Genomic DNA, 19091 nt, shown 5'->3' on the forward strand with positions numbered 1-19091 from the left:
AGATTTGCGAAAACTGATGATTTTGATGATATGAATGTTTGTTACTCTTTCACGCCTCAACTGCTGAACCGAATTAGCTGAAATTTGGTATTAAGATATTATAGGAAATAATGAACTTAATGTTAAAGACTGCCTATAAAAGCCGGCGCACGGCTGTATTCAGGCTCAGTACGTCGTCAGTGTTCAGTGATTTGTGTGCCTACCCTTAAAATAATTTAGAAATTGTGTTTGTAACTTTTCTCTTCCTTTGTGATTAATTTATTTGTATTTTTTTGTATTAAGTTTTCTTTTTAAAAAAAATAAATTGGTTTAAGATCTTCTAGAATATATAGCCTGGATTAACACATAGACTACTTTTAATCACGGAAAAATCCATGGTTTCAGAGGGATTTGTGAAAAACTAAATTCCACGCAAACGAAGTCGCGGGCGTCCGCTAGTAATTATTATAACTCACACTCAAACTCAGCACAACAACATTTAAGATTGCTGAGCTTTTTGTGTTTTTTCCTTTAAAATAGGCTGAGGTTAATAATGACCAATTTTTACTTACAGCGGAGTCCAACCAAACAGATGGAGATGTCGTGTAGGCTCCACCAACGCTAACAGCGGTGGCGTGGTGCACCACTCACACCAGTTCATCCATCACCCCCACTACGTCAGAGCAACCGCCGACAATGACGTCAGCGTCATCCGTGTCGCCTCGACGTTTAGCTTCAACAACAATGTGCGCGCTGGCAGCATCGCCGGTGCCAACTTGCACACACCTGACGGCGCCAGCGTCTGGGCCATCGGATGGGGACGCACAAGCGTAAGTTTCATTAATTTTAGACTATTAGACTAATTTATTATAATATTATCAATATACAGGTTGTCCCGTAATTAATGGATAATACGCAAATGGTAGATACACCACCTGATTATGTAAAACCGATTTGAATAGTCTTGAAAAGGTCCCAAGTCAACAAGTCACCAAATTATATTTTCTTTCGGATTTTTAAAAGTTTCAAAGTAAAGTCAACGTCAAACAAAAGTCGCAGTGTAACACGTAATAATTCTGTCTATTCGCAAGTCGCAATAAATGGCATTAGTCGCCCGACAATGGCGTCAGTCGCCCAGCTCCGATGTATGCCACCATCTACTGTATAAATTGTGTGGTGGCAATGTCTGTTGTGTCTTTCTAGGTCCCAGGGTCAAGGGCGACCCACTGTTAGCTATTGGGTATATAATTATAACAACGTTCACATTTCAGTCTGGAGGCTCTTCGTCGGAACAGCTTCGCCATGTCCAAATCTGGGTAGTCAACCAAGCTGTCTGCAGAAACAACTATCACCGCATCCGAAGAACTATCACTGACAACATGTTATGCTCGGGCTGGATCAATGTCGGAGGTCGCGACCAGTGCCAGGGTGACTCCGGTGGCCCTCTGTTCCACAACAACGTCATTGTCGGCGTTTGCTCTTGGGGTGAAGGCTGCGCCCATCCCGACTTCCCCGGCGTTAACGTCCGCGTCTCCCGCGTCAGTAACTGGATCCGAAACAATGCGTAATTTCATTACAAGCTGATTGTATTATACCTGATCAAAAAAAATAGGAATATCACCGTGTGGATAAAAGGAAATTATTTCTTAAACTAGTTAACTAGTCAGGAACTAAGCGGATAAAATGTACTTGTAGTGTCTTCAATCCAGGTTGTCTTTTTTATATTTTTGGTTAGGCTGGTACTTTCATTAAACATTCGAGTATCTAAATAATTTACATTTTTTTTGTCATCCCCACGAAGTTATATTAATAAAATGTTTTTTTTTTACATTTTGGTATTATTTTTACATTTGGACAGACCTATCACTAGGCAAAGAGTTTATTTATCATAAATTTAATTGAAATTAGAAAACTTAGTGTCGTAGCTACCTCAAGTTATTAATAAAACACCTGTAGACCTAAGGTTTTGTAGAAAGTTTTCTGTTTTTTTTTAACTATGTGCAAGTAAATGTTGTTTGAGAAAGCATTAATGTTAGAAAATTTATTTATTTATAGGTCGTTATCACATCACACTATTATTATAAAGGCGAAAGTTTGTGTGTAAGTGTGTATGTTTGTTCCTCTGAGGTTACTGATGCGGTTTGGCTGAAATTTGGAATGGAAACAGATTTTACTCTAAATGTTAAACAAGACAGCATAGTTCTCGTGGGATTGTGAAAAACTGAATTCCTCGCGGAAGAAGTCGTGGGCGTCTGCTAGTTCGATATAAAAATGTTGAATGTGATGAGAGACATAACTATACGACATCAATGCAGGTAAATACGCATTAACAAAAGAATATTTTTTCATACATAAACTTAATTTTGTAATAAATTTCATCTAACTGTCTATCTTTTTATTCGGGCTAATCTCTGGAACGGAACTATTTTAATGATAGGTTACTTAAAAGTAAATTAGCCACTTCTCTTAATTTCAACTTGTGTGAATTTGAGGTAATTAATAACAATCTTGTAAAGATAAACTTTAAAGTTATACTCGGCACAGTTGAGTCTACAGATGCTGCTTTAGACGTGTTTTATGATAGGTTGATGCCAATTATCTATAGGCATACACCTATTTCTTAAAAATATATTAAATTATATAAAAAATATTTATTAAAATAATTTTAAGAAATTAAATATCACGTGTTTCAATCGGTGAAGGAAAAAAATCGTGAGGAAATCTGCATACCAGAGAATTATCTTAATTCTCTGCGTGTTTGAAGTCTGCCAATCCGCATTGGGCCAGCGTGGTGGACTATTGGCCTAACCCCTCTTATTCTGAGAGGAGACTCGAGCTCAGCAGTGAGCCGAATATGGGTTGATGACGATACACCTATGTCTAAAAGGAAGCCAAACAACTATCCTACGTGGTTTTCGCGCAGCTTAATTAAATGTTTGAAGGAGAAAGCTAAGTATATAAAAATATAGATATAAAAAATATAAAAACGAAAGAGATAAAATTTCATTTGAAACAATTAGACATCGGGGTGATCGGGGTGGCTTAGTGGCAATTTGACACTGTGACGATCGCGTTGACGTAAACGCGAATTTCTAAGGAATTCAATAACATGAAACAGCGTCATCTAGTGGAACTAGTGCATAACTGTTTCAATTCCATATAAATTCGCTATTACGTTATCGCAATAGTAACAGTATGAAAATATTGAAAACTCCCACTAGGCACACTGCTGATATCTGAATGTTACAGGAAATTTAAAAATTCTGCTGCAAATTATTTACGTAATAATCCTAAGTACTTTTGGAGGTTCTGTAATCATCAAAGGACCAATAGTACCCCAATCCCAAATAAAATGTTTCTTGGTAGTAAATCTGCTAAAGGTGGCCATGAAATATTATGTCAACTTTTCTTTGAATATTTTCCTTAGGTGAGTTCTGCATCCAGGTTGCACTAAAGTGGCGCGCCTTGCTATATGACTGGTCACCTTATTAAAACTCTATCGTAATGCCTTTCAAATGACTCTCCCAGATCAGAGCAACTTAGTACGATGGGGGACAGGGGAAGCCACTGAAAAATCTTGCTATACGTGTTGTGAGGCAATAGGAACAGCAAGACACTTGTTGGTTGGATGCCAGGTGCTCCTGGATAGGGGTCTTTACTCACGTCGTCATGATAGAGTACTCCAAATTGTACGTGAAGCTAAGCCTTTCAGTAGCTATAAGCCTTTCAGTAGCTATAGCTCAAAAAGGATTGACTACAAATAAAAGACAAATTAACTTCGTCAAAGCAGGTTCAATAACAAAATCATCTAGTGAGCCTTACTCAATCCTAGGTTCTGCACCTGATTGGACTTTATTAATGGATACGTATGAGAAACATTATAAAATCCCAGCGGATGTCGCTATTTCGAGATCTAGACCAGACATTTTCCTTTTGTTCAAACAAACAAAGCGAATAGTACTTGTAGAGCTTACTGTGCCTTGGGAGACTAACATTCCGAAGGACCACTGTGGTCCTTCGGAATACTCTCCACATAAAGTGAATAAATATTATGACCTAACAAATGAACTAACTAAAATGGATATGTAGTTAGTCTGTACGCCGTAGAAGTAGGTGCGAGAGGATTACCAGCAAAATCTCTCTATAATTTGCTTAAAGACCTTGGCCCTCTAGAAGTGCAGCTAGTTCTATATAAGAACGAGTATCCAAATTGTTCTAATGGGATCTTAAAAAAATTGGCAAGGCAGGGAGAACAACACGAGCAGAGAACGGGGAGTGTTGACCGATCGTCAAGGAATTCCTTAACCCTACATCCTGCAGTCACAAGTTCAGGACTCTGCTCGGAGTTTTTCTCTCTACCACGCGATGGACCCGGCATCCGCACGGTGAATCCATAGAATGCTAAGATATTCGTCTCTCTGTTTACGAGGATTGTTCCACGACAACACGAAGCTCATCTTCTTATGATTCCAATATTAGCGGCAGTGAATTGGTATCTGCGTACTTTGTAACAGTGAATATAGACGAGGTTTATAAGTTCTTGCTCTTAAAAAATGTGCTAAGCACTTAGCGTATCCTCTTACATTTATATTTAATTTATCATGAATGACTATTAGGTCAGATCACAACAAGGTCAAATCAACAAGGATTGTCAAACCTTTCATTTTCCATCTTGCTCTCAAAAAATTTTCGCCATATTCAGGTTTCGTCCACATTTGAAGTCAGAAGAATGTTTCCGTATTGCATAACTTAATCGGTTCTGAGAAAATAGACAATGACAGACAAACACACCAGCGGTATCCTACAAGGGTTCCGTCTTTGTGCTCGGACCTTCGAAAGAACCCGTTTCACGCGTAGGGATTCAGGAGAGTCCAATATTTTGCACAATATGACTTTAGCCGGCATTAAGATAATGTATTATCTAAGTGAGGTATATTAATTTATTTAGGCAATATATTTATAATTCCACTAGAGTTATACATTTTTAACAAGAGAATAGATAAGATATATACTTATGTATTTGGAATACATAAACGATGAATAATCCATCTAACCTATTATACAGGAGGTCTCAATAAAAATTTAACATATTTAGAGGGTTCAGCTTACATCCTCGGAATCCAGTTATAGTGAATGGATTTTAATGATTTTCTTTTAATTTTAATCCATAAGTAATATACTAAAATGTTAACATATTAAAAACTACTGTTATTTCTTTTAATTTATTTTTTAGTTACTAAGATCTAAGTAGGGTAGATATTGATTTACATCATTTTTCGCCATAAGAAGCTATCTTGTTTATTTTTATGATCGTGGCTGTCATAGCACAGTAGGTGTGTGTGTGTGTGTAGTATGTAAGTCTCTCATAACTTTGGAACGGTTCAACCGATTTGAACAAAATAGGCAGTTTTTGTAAGGTTTCACCAAACATTATACAACATTTGAAATCTTTCGATTCGGACCAGATTTTGGGAATGGAGAATGTTACTAGGTATGCAAAATACTTGTAACTTTGTTACATTAGAACTATTATATATAAAAATACACTAGTTTTTATTTTATTTAAAAATATCAAATAGTTATGATTTTACATGCATTCACAGTTTGCATAAATATCCACTCCTGCCAACAGTCGCGATATTGTACGTGACGTCATCGTACAACACCTGCCCGGCCCGTTCAGGCAATTTCGTATTTACGAACTAATGGCCCTTATATTAACTCACTCTTTGACTAATAACTAAGCATTAGTTCGTCAGTAGGTAAGGCAGAAGTACGAAATTGTCTGAACGGGCCGTGCAAGTGTTGTAGAATGACGTCACGCACATTAAATGCAGGCTGTCGCCGCGCGCTCACTTTAAAATTCCATATCTTGACAAGTAACTAACGTATCGAAATAATTATTTCACAAGATTTTTTTTTGTTTTCAACGGAGAATACAGAAAGCTAACATTTGAAAATAGTGTACAATCTCCATTGTCAAAAGAAAAATTTCAAAACTTCGTTTTTAAACGGCTTCACCAATTCTAAAAACTAATAAGCTTAACCTCGAAAATCGGTGTCAATTGTTAAAATTGGTTTATTCTTTCTTATGACATCCGTTCGTTGTCCAAAATTTAGAAAAAAGTTTTTTTTGTTAATCCAAAATATCATAGTGTCATTATCAAACACGGAATAATATGTTCAAAATGGCGCACAAGTTAAAGCCTACTGTGACACAATAATTCAAGTTATTATAATGTTTTGCGTTTTTTAGTAGAAAATACATTAAAACACAATTTAGTATTATCACTCTGTATATGTAATAATGAATCATTTAACCTTATTAAGATTATAAGTCGTATAAAAGTGTACTGTTGTTGTACTAACTTACTACTTTGCAATAGTAGAAGACAAGATGCGTGTGATTCTCTGTCTACTAATGATTGGCCTAGCTGCCAGTGCGGGTATGTTGACTGTTTGACTATTATTAAACACTAGCTGACGCCGCGCGGTCTCACCCGCGTTTTGACGGCCTCCGTGGCGCAGTGGTATGCGCGGTGGGTTTACAAGATGGAGGTCCTGGGTTCAATCCCCGGCTGGGCAGATTGAGATTTTCTTAATTTGTCCAGGTCTGGCTGGTGGGAGGCTTCGGCCGTGGCTAGTTACCACCCTACCGGCAAAGACGTACCGCCAAGCGATTTAGCGTTCCGGTACGATGCCGTATAGAAACCGAAAGGGGTGTGGATTTTAATCCTCTTCCTAACAAGTTAGCCCGCTTCCATCTTAGACTGCATCATCACTTACCATCAGGTGAGATTGTAGTCAAGGGCTAACTTGTAAAGAATATACGTACATATACGTACACATACACCTCGGTTTTTACGAGGTAGTTATGTAGTTCTCAACAGAGACATCCTGAGTTCGATTCCCAGGTCCAGTCAATTCAGGATTTCATATCTATACTAATATTATATAGATGAAAGATTTGTTTTTTTGTTTGCTTTGAAACTGAACCGATTTAGAAAATTGTTTCAGTTTTACATAGCCCATTTATCGACGAAGGCTATAGGCTATATATTATCCCCGTGTTCCTGCGGGAACGGGAACCATGCGGGTGAAACCGCCAGCTAGTAAATTATAAAAACAATGACAACAGATTGACTAACTCGTAAGTTTGATATTTGTTTAAAGCCACACCAGCGCCCGGCAGGATAGTGGGCGGGTCGATCGTCTCCATCGACCACTACCCAATGGCAGCGGCCATGCTGTTCTCTCGAGGAGTCACTGATTTTGTTCAGACCTGTGGTGGTTCGATCATTACAAGCAGAACTATACTCTCTGCGTCTCATTGTTACCGGTAATCTTAGATTTATTTTTTATAGAACTTTTACCATATTCAATTATGACCAATATTCCTCTTCCCTTAGTAGTCCTAGCCTTTGCACCTAGCCATAGGTGCAAAGTTAGCTTTTGGGAAAACTTACATTTATTTTTTTACATTTCATAAGAAACTTATTTTAGGCGAAGCTAATTTCTGGTTGCCTCGCCTAAAATAAGTAGCATTCTTATGAAATGTAAAAATAGCCTCGATTTGTTCGTTCGAAAAGTGGTAAACTTTCTCATTGGTCCCGTGGTTAGCTGGTTCATCAACGGACAATGAGGTCCAGGGTTCGAATCCCGGGTTACGCCAACAAAAAAAAACGTTACTGGGATTTACCTTCCATGAAAGTTGGTACACCCCCGTGCCTCGGAGAGCACGTAAAGCCGCCGGTCCTAAGTCTGAACTTTTACCGGTCGTGTCAGTCTGCCGTCTCATCGGACTATGAGTTCGAGGGAAAAGAGAGTGCACCTGTGCTTGCGCATACACTTGTGCACTCAATCTCCTGGTTAATCTCACCATGAGATTGGCCGCCGTGGCGGAAAGAAGAAAAAAAAAAAAACAACTCGGTCGGGAGCATATCATTACACTTTCTCGGCTATGGTTCGTGAGATTCTGGGTTTGAAACCTGCCGAGTGAATATTTAAATGTTCATCAAAAGGTCGAAAAAATCAAAATATTGAGTCTCATTATTATGTCCAAGAAAATCAGTAGGTAGCAGTATAAACATTACCACGAAATTTAAGCAATTTATCCTGACACGTACTTAGTAATCGTAAAACACCATCCGTCTTGGTTATCAAGTTGGAATGGAGTAGCATAGTTTAAGCTGCAAAACCTCATAAGCATTCCAGATTCAGTTGAATGAAAGCATTTTATTTATTTATTCATTCACGAAAATAGGCATAACTTGTAACTTGGAACAAAGGTTGTCTGGTAGATATTGCTATAAGTAATAAGACCGCCTTTGCACATACTTGTTTTTTATGTTTTCTTTTGTTTTCTTTGTTATTGTCTTTGTTTTGTGCAATAAAGTATAAATAAATAAATAAAAATAAATGGATTATTTCCAGTCTTAAACATATGTATAGTATAAGTAAGTGGTAGGTGTCTACAGATCATGATACGGATCGCAACGAATGGATTTTATCTACCGTAAATTTAAAAATCCTGTTTGATGCAATATGTACGATGTGGATCAGTGGACGCCTACGTTCAAAAGTCACTCTTGTTTTCAGCGGCTTCCCTGCGGTCCGCTGGCGCGCTCGTGTGGGCTCCACTTACGCGCACAGCGGCGGTATCGTCCACAACACTGCCAGGATCTATCATCATCCTGACTTTGAATCCTTCACTACTGATAATGATGTAGCGGTTCTCCACATGGCAGTATATTTCACTTTCACCAACACCGTACAGCAAGGCGCTATCGCTGGCGCTAACTATAATCTAGCTGATAACCAAGTTGTTTGGGCCATTGGCTGGGGACACACTAGTGTAAGTTCTGTTCATTTTACGGTTAGCACTTTGAACTGAGTTTTCTATAGTAAAAGCAGATGGGTGGGATGATGTTTAGTGGAAAATTATAGACAACGTCTGAGCAACATAAACTTTACAGGGCATGTAAGAAACATGATCTAATATTCAATGCTCTTTAGATATACAGACACAATAATCTTCAAACCCTGCTTGAGTACACTGCTTGGCGGCAGAAATAGGAATAGCAAGCAGCAAATGCCGTGTTTTTATATAGGGACTATTCGTAAAATTGCGTAAATTGAAATTTCTTTCTTCAATACAGGTTCATTAGAAGTTCTCAGGGAAAGCAGCGCATTTTTGCATTTCTGAAGCACACGCCACTTATGATGGTAGTACTTCTTGGGAACACACACCCAAGGCGCTAGTCCTGCCAACTTGCTCCTATAATTAACACCATCAAACCTCTTTCAGAAATAAAATAACTCTGCAATAGGAATTTATACTAAAATTGTAATAACCTATACAAATCAAACCAAAGTGGAATGATGGCAAGAATACTGAATGCATTTCTGCGTTGGACAGACAGGCTAATCTTTTGCGCATAATATGAGCCAGTCCTTATGTCACCAGTCGAGGCAACTAGCCACGGTTAAATAATTCGGAGAAATTGTTTGGCACTGCCATGGTATAAAGGTCTTCACAACAAAAGGAAATAAAATATTTACTCTCGGTCAGAGAGGCATAGTTGTGCAACTTACCGGTATCAGCTTTTTCTGGTGTGGCTCCCGGTCTTGATTCTGTCTCTCTGAGCGTATAGCGTCCAACTATATTTGATGTTTACTTTACTTGATATTTCAATGAACATACACGTTTCAGTTTATGGGCGAATCATCTGAAGAACTTCGACACGTTCAAGTGTGGACGGTCAACCAAGAGATATGCAGACAGCGCTATGAAATGGTGCCTCGTCGTATCACTGACAACATGTTATGCTCGGGCTGGCTTAACGTCGGAGGTCGCGACCAGTGCCAGGGTGACTCCGGCGGCCCTCTGTTCCACAACAACGTCATCGTCGGCGTCAGTTCGTTCGGAGTAAACTGCGGTACGCCCGTGTTCCCGGGCGTCAATGCTCGTGTCAGCCGATTAGTTGATTGGATTGTGGAGCGTGCTTAATCAAACTATTTCCTTGTGTAACGTACTAAAAAGACAAATAAAGTCTTCAAGGAACGCCCAGCAATTGAGAAACTTCTATATTCATAGTTTGTTTAATCGTCTTCTTACACAGTGTGCTGGGGAGTATTTCCCATTAAACAACCTTGGAGTTATATTCTTTACCGAAAATTACATACCCACTACACTACTCCTACCCTACCCCTGTCGTACTCGTATCCAACCCGATCTCTATTCCTACCCTACCCCACCCTTACCCTATCCTACCCTACCCCTACCCTTCCCGTAACCTACCTGGCCTGCTCAACCGCTACCCTACCGCTACCCTACTCTTAACCTACTCTACCCTAAAAATCCTATGTCCGACTCCTGGTTCTCAGGTACTCGTACCTCCCCACCAACTTTCAGCCAAATTGGTTTAGCCGTACTTGAGTTGAGCGGCAGCTACGCAACTTTTTTCTAATTAAACTTAGTTTTTTAAACTTTTGAAATCTTTCGAATGAAATTTCCAAATTGAATAATTCCTAAAATTAAATAAAGTTATTGAAGTAATCTTGAATCTGAAGTAATTGATAAGAAATAATACCAATATATAAATAAAGAGCCTTTTCTAACGACGCGGCGGCATTTGAATCATTTTTCTTAAATTGTTGTGCTACCTTATTCATGAAGTTAAATCGGCTATCAGTTTTATTGTTTTATTTTATTTTATTATTTTATTGCTAAGTCCAGTCCAGTATTCTATAAAATATGGTCATAGGCCATCTTTAGGTACGACGAGATGTGGAGAAGCTAGAGCATTATCGATACCTAGTTTTGTTTGGTTGAAGTATATTTCTTTTATTCCTTTACAAGTTAGCCCTTGACTACAATCTCACCTGATGGTAAGATGAAAGCGGGCTAACTTGTTAGGAGGAGGATGAAAATCCCTTTCGGTTTCTACACGACATCGTACCGGAAAGTTAAATCACTTGGCGGTACGCCTTTGCCAGTAGGGTGGTAACTAGCCACGACCGAAGCCTCCCACCAGCCAGACATGGAGCATTAAGAAGATCTCAATCGGCCCAGCCGTGGATCGATCCCAAGACCTCTGTCTGGTAAATCTACCGCGCATACCACTGCGCCACGGAGGCCTTCAAGTATAATTTTATTTCAGGTTCCATAGTACCTTTGCCAATAATTGCAGTGCATGCTTAAAACCATAATCGTTGCATTATTTATTTTTGGCACGTACGAGGACAAGGTGATATCTCCCGTTAATGCAAACACAAACAGCGAGGATTCTGTTGACTAAGTCGGTAAGAGCAGACGTAGGGTTCAATTGAAAAGTTTGTTTATTGCAAAATCAAAACTCCTTAGAGTTCAATTATTGATGAAGGTTTCTTATTTTCAATGAAAACTAAGCAGCGGATAAAGTTTGCGGTGCAGCTAGTTAAATATAAGTTTAGATTAAAAAATGGAGATTTGAGGTTTAAGGATCATGTAAAATTTTGTGATCCAATCAGAAAATACATTAGTAATTATAACTTTAATTATAACTAAAGTTTTCACAAAATTAGTCTTCATTTGGAAAGGGTTTGAAAAGGGATGTTTTTGACTTTGTTTATATCCTGAACTTCTTTTTTGATTCTCTGCTGAGACTTTGACGTTATATCGCAAGCACATCCGCATGCTGGATAGGTTTCATCTCAGGTGCTTTCGTGACATTCAGAACATCAGGTGGTCCGATCACATTAGAAACACTGATGTACTGCGTCGAGCAGAAGTCAGTGGTATTGAGGCATATCTGATGCGGCGACATTTGCGCTAGTCTGGGCATGTGAGTGAAAACGAGAGGTTAGCCAAGCGCTTATTCTACTCGGAGCTCAAGATCAGTAAGCCAAAACAAGGTGGACAGTTTTTGAGATATAAGGATGTATAGAAGAGGCATTTGGCTAACTGTAACAGAGATTCTACTCGTTGGGAGATGTTAGCAAAAGATTGGTCAGAGTGGAGGTGCTATGTTCAGCGTACCTTTGGTTTAGAAAATAAGTGGAGGCGATATCTCATATAATTATATGGACGGTACCCTAACTTGTCCTGTCTGCTCCAAGACATTCCGCGCAAAAATAGGGTACGGTACATAAGTCACATGAGGGCGCATGATCGAAGCCTGCGTGTGATCTGACAGAGTCTTCAGTCGCTGTTGCCGAATCGGCAAAGACAAGGACTCAAAAGTGATTACGAATATAAGAAAACTAATGTCGAACAAAGATTATAATTCACAACACTTGTCAGGACAACTTAATTAACAAATCAAACTATACCAAAATAAGACCCTAGAATGGCAGAGAATGACCTTGAGTGAAGTCACGTACTTGTGAACGATGTGTGTAGGGTTAAAGGATCCTTTGACAGTCGACTAACATTCCCCTTTTCCACTCAAGTCACTCTCCCCACCTATCCCAAGTAACCCATAAAGAAGTACACAACAAGAGATGTGGGCGGCTCGAACGCCACGAGCACACTGAAGACGTTCGTACCGCAAGTCAAGCAGCGCTAACACAAGATGATATTTTGAACAGTAAAAAAGCAATGAAACAAATCCATTCTACCGGGACAAAGTCGCGCTACTGTATAATTGTAAGTAATAAAGCTTTAGCCGGTTATAAAATAATTCATTATCAATGTGAGGTATATTATTTTATTTATCTATTTACAATATGCTACTTATAATTCCATTATATATTGGATAAATTAATTTGAAACAATAGAACAGATAAGATACACATTAGTGACTAGAGGACGCCCGCGGTTCCGACTTCAATATGTTTTGTTAAATTTACGAGATTGAACTAAGTTATCGTTGACACTTTAATATTAAAAATATTAGTAGATATGAGTATATAGGCACAAGTAGGTAGGCATTGGTATATATAAACGTTTAAACATAGTTTAATAAACTACAATGACCAACAGTTTAAGACAAATAGCCCGAAGCCCATTTCTAAAATAGTGCGTATTTTTTTTTAATAATTTCTACAGTAGTTTTGGTTTCTAAACCGATTTGAATACCTACAACAACAAGCCACTATACAGCAGCGTAAATCGCAATCAAATCGGTTTTACCATCTATAGTATCCATACAAACAAACAAACTAATTTATTAAAACTCACCGAGAGGTGATGGTCAGATTCGAAAGGAATACTCTGCAAATTAACTAGAAGTAAGTGAATTGCTTATGATTATATTAATAAATAATATTAGGCAGCTAAATGGATAAAAAAAAATATCGAAGTTTAACGATATTTCGACATTTTTAACTGTGGTACGTTTCTAAGCGCGCTGCAGACATTACGGTATTTTTTTTTCGTGTATGGCTGGCGTAAGACCAGCTGCCCCGACAGACGTTATCCTGTCACAACACCTATTATCACACCTGTATCTTTATTTACTCGTATTAATCTTTCGGCCACACGTAGGACGTATAAAAGTGAACCGTTGCCATAATAGCTTAATAGTTTGCTATAGTAGAAGCCAGGATGCGTGTAATTCTTCTATTTATTATAGGCCTAGCCTCTGTATCAGGTACGTACGTTGACTATTCGTAAAAAACAAATCTGAGGGCCTAGGGGCAGTTTGATACTGTGACAATCGCGTTAACGTAAACGCGAATTTCTAAGGAATTGAAACAACGCCATCTAGTGCAGGCACTACGGCACAACTGTTTCAATTCCGTTTAGAATCGCGTTTACGTTACGCGATAGTAACAGTTATATGAAAATATTAAAAACTCCCATTAGGCAGACAGTAGGTCAAGATACGCACCTCGAAATATTATTATCTCGTGACAACAGAAAGACAAAATGACGACTCAGTCGCAGTTTTGACAATATGTCTTTTTCTCTTCTCGAGATTGTCGTTGGTCCATCCTAGGAGTATAGAGTATCACTAAAACTGTTTAGCTTAGATTTACATTATTTAAAAGACACATTATCTATACTTTCCTGTTCAAGTATTATCATTATCAGCATATATCAACAGCCCACCACAGGACTAGGCTTCCACTCATGTAGGAGAGGGTATACGGAGCTTAGACCCACGAAGTTTCTTCAATGCAGGTTAGCTTACGTGCTCTTCGAGGTACGGAGCTGTTGGTAACACCTCAACTTACTAACCCCGGGTTAATTATACAAAGAGTGTGTTACCTTTGTCAGCCGATAGACGTCCACTGCTGGACATAGGCCTCTTGAATGGACCTCCAAGCACAACGGTCTCGAGCGTATTACTAAAAAGTCATTTTCATAATTGTTTGATAAATAATAAGTTATGAGATAACAAACATAATAAATATACGCGTCGCATTGAGGGTCTCCTCCTTTTCTGTCGGTTAAAAATAATAGTCAATAACGAACTTTACTTCTTCCATATTTGAAGTCGATTAAAAATAATGAGAATCAGTTAATTAACTCTTTTGTTTAATATTTGTTCAAAGCCACACCGGTGTCCGGCAGGATAGTGGGTGGGTCGACCGTCTCCATCGATCACTACCCCATGGCAGCTGCCATGCTATTCTCTCGAGGTGGAGTCACTGATTTTGTTCAGACCTGCGGTGGTTCAATCATTACAAGCAGAACTATACTCTCTGCGTCTCATTGTTACCGGTAATTCTAGATTTATTTTTTAATAACGGACTCCCGAGACTTAGTACGCGTGATATTCCGTTTTTCACGAACTCCGCAGAAACCGTATATTTATTTCTGGATAAAAAGTAGTCCATGCAACATAGTAATTGTTGTATAAAAATATTATCCTTCTTATGGTTAACAACTGGGAATGGCTAAGCTGCACGGTGGTCACCTTAGCTTCTCAGATTCAGTTGAATAAAAGCTTGTTTAAAGAGCAACTGTTTTGTGCCGGCCATTCTCAGCAGAATGTGCTTCGAACCGGTGGTAGAGTCTTTACAAATAGTCAACCTTGACGTTTCAAAGTAAGCCTATCCTACTAATATTATAAACGCGAAAGTTTGTATGAATGTTTGGATGTTTGTTACTCTTTAACGCCGCTACTACTGAAGCGATTTGGCTAAAATTTGGAATGAAGATAGATTTTACTCTGGATTAACACATAGGCTACTTTTTAACCCGAAATATCCGTGGTTTCCCGAGATTTTGATGATATGAATGTTTGTTACTCTTTCAAGCCTCAACTACTTAACCGAATTAGCTGAAATTTGGTATTGAGATATATTAAAGCATGGATTAACACATAGGCTACTTTTTATCCCGGTAAAATCCATGGTCCCCGCTGGATTTGTGAAATAGCGTCCGCTAGTTGAAAATAAATAAATTTTGATTTTGAAAATTCACTCCTGTTTTCAGCGGTTTCCCTGCGGTGAGGTGGCGCGCTCGCGTAGGCTCTACGTATGCTCACAGCGGCGGTATCGTCCACAACACAGCCCGGATCTATCATCATCCTGACTTCCAATCCCTCATTATTGATAATAACGTAGCGGTTCTCCACATGGCAGTACATTTCACTTTCACCAACACCGTACAGCAAGGAGCTCTCGCTGGCGCCAACTACAATCTAGCTGATAATCAAGTTGTTTGGGCTATCGGCTGGGGACACACTAGTGTAAGTATTGTTATCGAATAATAGTAGTCAAACTCCGATCCACCGATCCAGAAGTGTGGCAAAAAAAATAAAAATCACAAGCGCACCACTGCCGTGTAAACCCAAAACACTGTAACTCAGAAAACCCAGTTTTGAGAAATCGGCGTTTAAAAGTTTTTTTGCATTTTGGTTGATTTAAGCTACATTATTCTTATAAAATGTGTAGTATTAGGTATCAATCGAAAGATATTTTTGTAACCTATATAGCCATGTAAGTTTTAGGGCAATACTGTAAATACATTTGCAATAATCTTTATAAACTTGTATTGTCATAGCAAAGGCGTAACAAATTAAGCTTACTTGTCAAACCAAAACACTCTATTTATAGTTACAGTTTCTTGGCTTTATAAGTAGCTCTTCAATATGTATAACTGAAATACTGTATTTTTTGTGTTATTATTGTTCATAGGCATATAGTGGACGGGCTAACATGGCAGCAGGGCTTTTATCTGTTCTGAGTTTTTGAATGTGTTTGCTAACTTCCATATTCAACCACAGGTTCATCACATAATATGTCTGGAGGACTTCCTATTGAATCTTTGGTTCTAGAACAAGAGATTGTGTTTGATGTATTATTATTTAAGTGTATGTAGAAATCTGTAGCGAAGTTTATGATATCTTGTCTGGTTTTAGTTTCAGTTTCAAGTTTTGGATCCAGGTTTTGTGTGTGGTCACTTCTTTTTTTTTGAGGCTTTGTTCGTTCTTCTGTAGTCTTTTATGTTCTCTATTGTTTTGTTAGTGTTTGTAGTCATTATTGATTGATTTTCTTGAAGCCTTAAACAATTGTCTCAATTCTTCTGCCATTTCTTTAGATTTTTGTTTTGTTTTCATAAGTTCAGTTCGTTTTGTAAGAAGAATTCGCATAGTTTCACTGAGTATTTTGTCTATAGCATTTAGTTCTGTATTATTATATCTACGTGGGAGGCTGGTGTTGATAGTGTCAGCTAGTTTGTTGTAAGAAAATTGGATATCTTCTTCAACATGTTGCATTTCCGGTTGGTATATTTTAAAACCTAGTACTCTACGTTGGTAGGGCCATGGCACCTCTACGTTTCTTACCTTCGATCGGTGATTAGACAAAATAAAATCGATTTCGTTTCTTACTTTGCCGTATGGCGAGAGTCAGATCCATTTTCGATTTGCTAGAGCTTTAAAGTCGAGCTTTAAAGAAAGAGTTCATAATTGACATTCTATGTTCCAATTAGTATATCTCCTTCTTCGTTTCTCTTTAGATATCCGAATATTCCCATTACAAGGTTTTCTATTTTGGACTGGCCAACTTTTGCGTCAAAATCACCGATAACGACGATGTTTTCTCCTGCCTGGCTTTGAGCAACCTGAAGCATTTCGTAGAATGAGTTGATTTCTTCATCTGCAGAGTTTTCAGTTTGTGCGTATATTTGTAGGTATTATTGTAAGCAGTTGGTTGCCGTATTTCAATTTTAGTAGCGCAACCCGATTTAAATGTGCTAAAAAGCTTGTAATTTAACATTTAAGTTCTTTTTTTTATAAAAAAACCAACTCCATTCTGGCCGATTGTTTCACCTTTGTAGCATAATATGTAGTTTTGATTATGCAGCCCTACATAAATATATTGTATGTTAGTTCTATAATTTTTTCTGTTTTTGTTACAGATTTTACGTTAAATGTTCCAATTTTGATAGTCTGTTGGGGCTGTTTAATTTTTCTGGTTGTTTTTTCATCGCTTGATTTTTCTGGGGTATGGGGCTTGGGGGAGAGCGTAGTGGTATATAAGTCATATCATAGCGAGATTCGAAAATAAACTCTGAATTCTTATAGGAGTTGTCAAGCTCGTGGTCTGTTTGACCGTATCTCCTTATCGTATGGCCTGTTAGCTTCAACATTCTTCGTTATTAATATTCTCCTATTCAATCAAAACATGTTGACGCCATCGTGGAGTAATTATAATGTTGTATATTGTTTATTAATAATTTTTGCAAAAGTAAATTACCCGACGCACTAATATCTTTTATAACCTAACTGTAGCGTTCACTCACACGCATTGCCAAACGGCCACTGAATGTAGGAACCTCCCGCAGGCTAAAACGCTCTACATGAGGGCTCAAAAACTATTGGCTAGGGAGAACACTGCAATTTTTGTTTCGCGAAATAAGTAAAGCCAAAATACTGTAACTCAAATTACAGTTTTATGCTTTTATAAACTATGACTTTTTTTGAATTACAGTCTTGTTGGTATACTCATATCTCCATAAATATTTAAAAAAAATCAAATTTTTTTTTATTGGGGTATAAAGCTCATCAAAATTAGTCAAATGAGCGCTATAAACCCAAAACACTGTAACTTAAGTTACAGTGTTTTGGGTTTACACGGCAGACCAGGTGTTTGTATAAATAATAATCAGCGTAGCTAAACGCTATGAAACCATTGGTGTCTGGTCTACCTGTGTGGTTTACGCTGTGACATCGTTAGGTTTCTATGGAAACTTTGTTGTTAGTGACTTTTTTTTGGCATGGAAGGAAAATTCTCTGCGTACTTGAAGTCTGCCAATCCGTTTTAGTAATCCATGGTAGACTATTTGGCCTAACCCCTCTTATTCTGAGATGAGACTCGAGCTCAGCAGTGAGCTGAATATGAGTGATAGAAATAAAGTTCAAATTGTAATAAAACTTGTTATAGGGAAATATTACATCGTTGTCGTCGTACACGGAAACCTTAGCTTTTGTTTTCTATGTTCATCGCTCTGTAAAGTAACTGATATTTTAAGATAGCTACTCCATTAAAACGCCTGTTGAAAATAATACGCAATTGTTTCAATTAAATATGTATAGCAAGCAAAAAGGCGTTAAAATTTATTATAATAGATGAGGGTGCAGGGTTGTATTTTGGTTTTTGTTGTTAAGTGATAGGACAACCGTGTCCGTGTGTTTAAAGCCAAAATGCATTATTATATTATTTAGATACAGGATATAGAGTGTGATAAGGTGTTGCCTATCAATAATTCATGATCATTACACATGTTCCAGTTTGGTGGCCAGCCATCTGAAGAACTTCAACACGTTCAAGTGTGGACGATCAACCAAGAGACTTGCAGGCAGCGCTATGCATTGGTGTCACGTCCTATCACTGACAGCAGTCTGTGCTCCGGCTGGCTTAACGTCGGAGGTCGCGACCAGTGCCAGGGTGACTCCGGCAGCCCTCTGTTGCACAATGACGTCATCGTCGGCGTCAGTTCGTTTGGAGTAGACTGCGGTTCGCCCGTGTTCCCGGGCGTCAACGCTCGCGTCAGCCGATTAATTGATTGGATTGTGGAGCGTGCTTAATCTTACTACTGTATCCATCGATCGTAGATCGTTAGATGGGCCCCGAAGCGTCACGGAATTGTCATTGGTTTCGCAAATACTTACGAATGAAAAGTAACAACTTTTTTATTATTCGTGTTGCGGCTTGTGTTTTTACACATCTAAAAT

The 19091-nt window shown here is 38.3% G+C and overlaps 3 protein-coding genes across 7 annotated transcripts in view; 2 read left to right on the forward strand and 1 right to left on the reverse strand.

The window, feature by feature from the left end:
• LOC112044215 (solute carrier family 12 member 4) overlaps positions 1-19091 on the reverse strand; it is a 424075-nt gene that overhangs the window by 135320 nt on the left and 269664 nt on the right. The window lies entirely within an intron of this gene.
• On the forward strand, positions 6377-10043 carry LOC112044231 (trypsin, alkaline A-like). The gene is made up of 4 exons (XM_024079997.2): positions 6377-6425; positions 7153-7318; positions 8578-8833; positions 9692-10043. Exons 1-4 carry the CDS (start codon positions 6377-6379, stop codon positions 9986-9988), a joined length of 768 nt encoding a protein of 255 aa, XP_023935765.2. The 3' UTR covers positions 9989-10043.
• Positions 13508-18950, forward strand: LOC112044229 (trypsin, alkaline B-like). Its single transcript, XM_052883051.1, has 4 exons — positions 13508-13553; positions 14461-14629; positions 15347-15602; positions 18648-18950. Exons 1-4 carry the CDS (start codon positions 13508-13510, stop codon positions 18942-18944), a joined length of 768 nt encoding a protein of 255 aa, XP_052739011.1. The 3' UTR covers positions 18945-18950.

The sequence above is a fragment of the Bicyclus anynana genome, chromosome 1, assembly GCF_947172395.1.
Source record: "Bicyclus anynana chromosome 1, ilBicAnyn1.1, whole genome shotgun sequence".
NCBI classification, from domain to species: domain Eukaryota; kingdom Metazoa; phylum Arthropoda; class Insecta; order Lepidoptera; family Nymphalidae; genus Bicyclus; species Bicyclus anynana.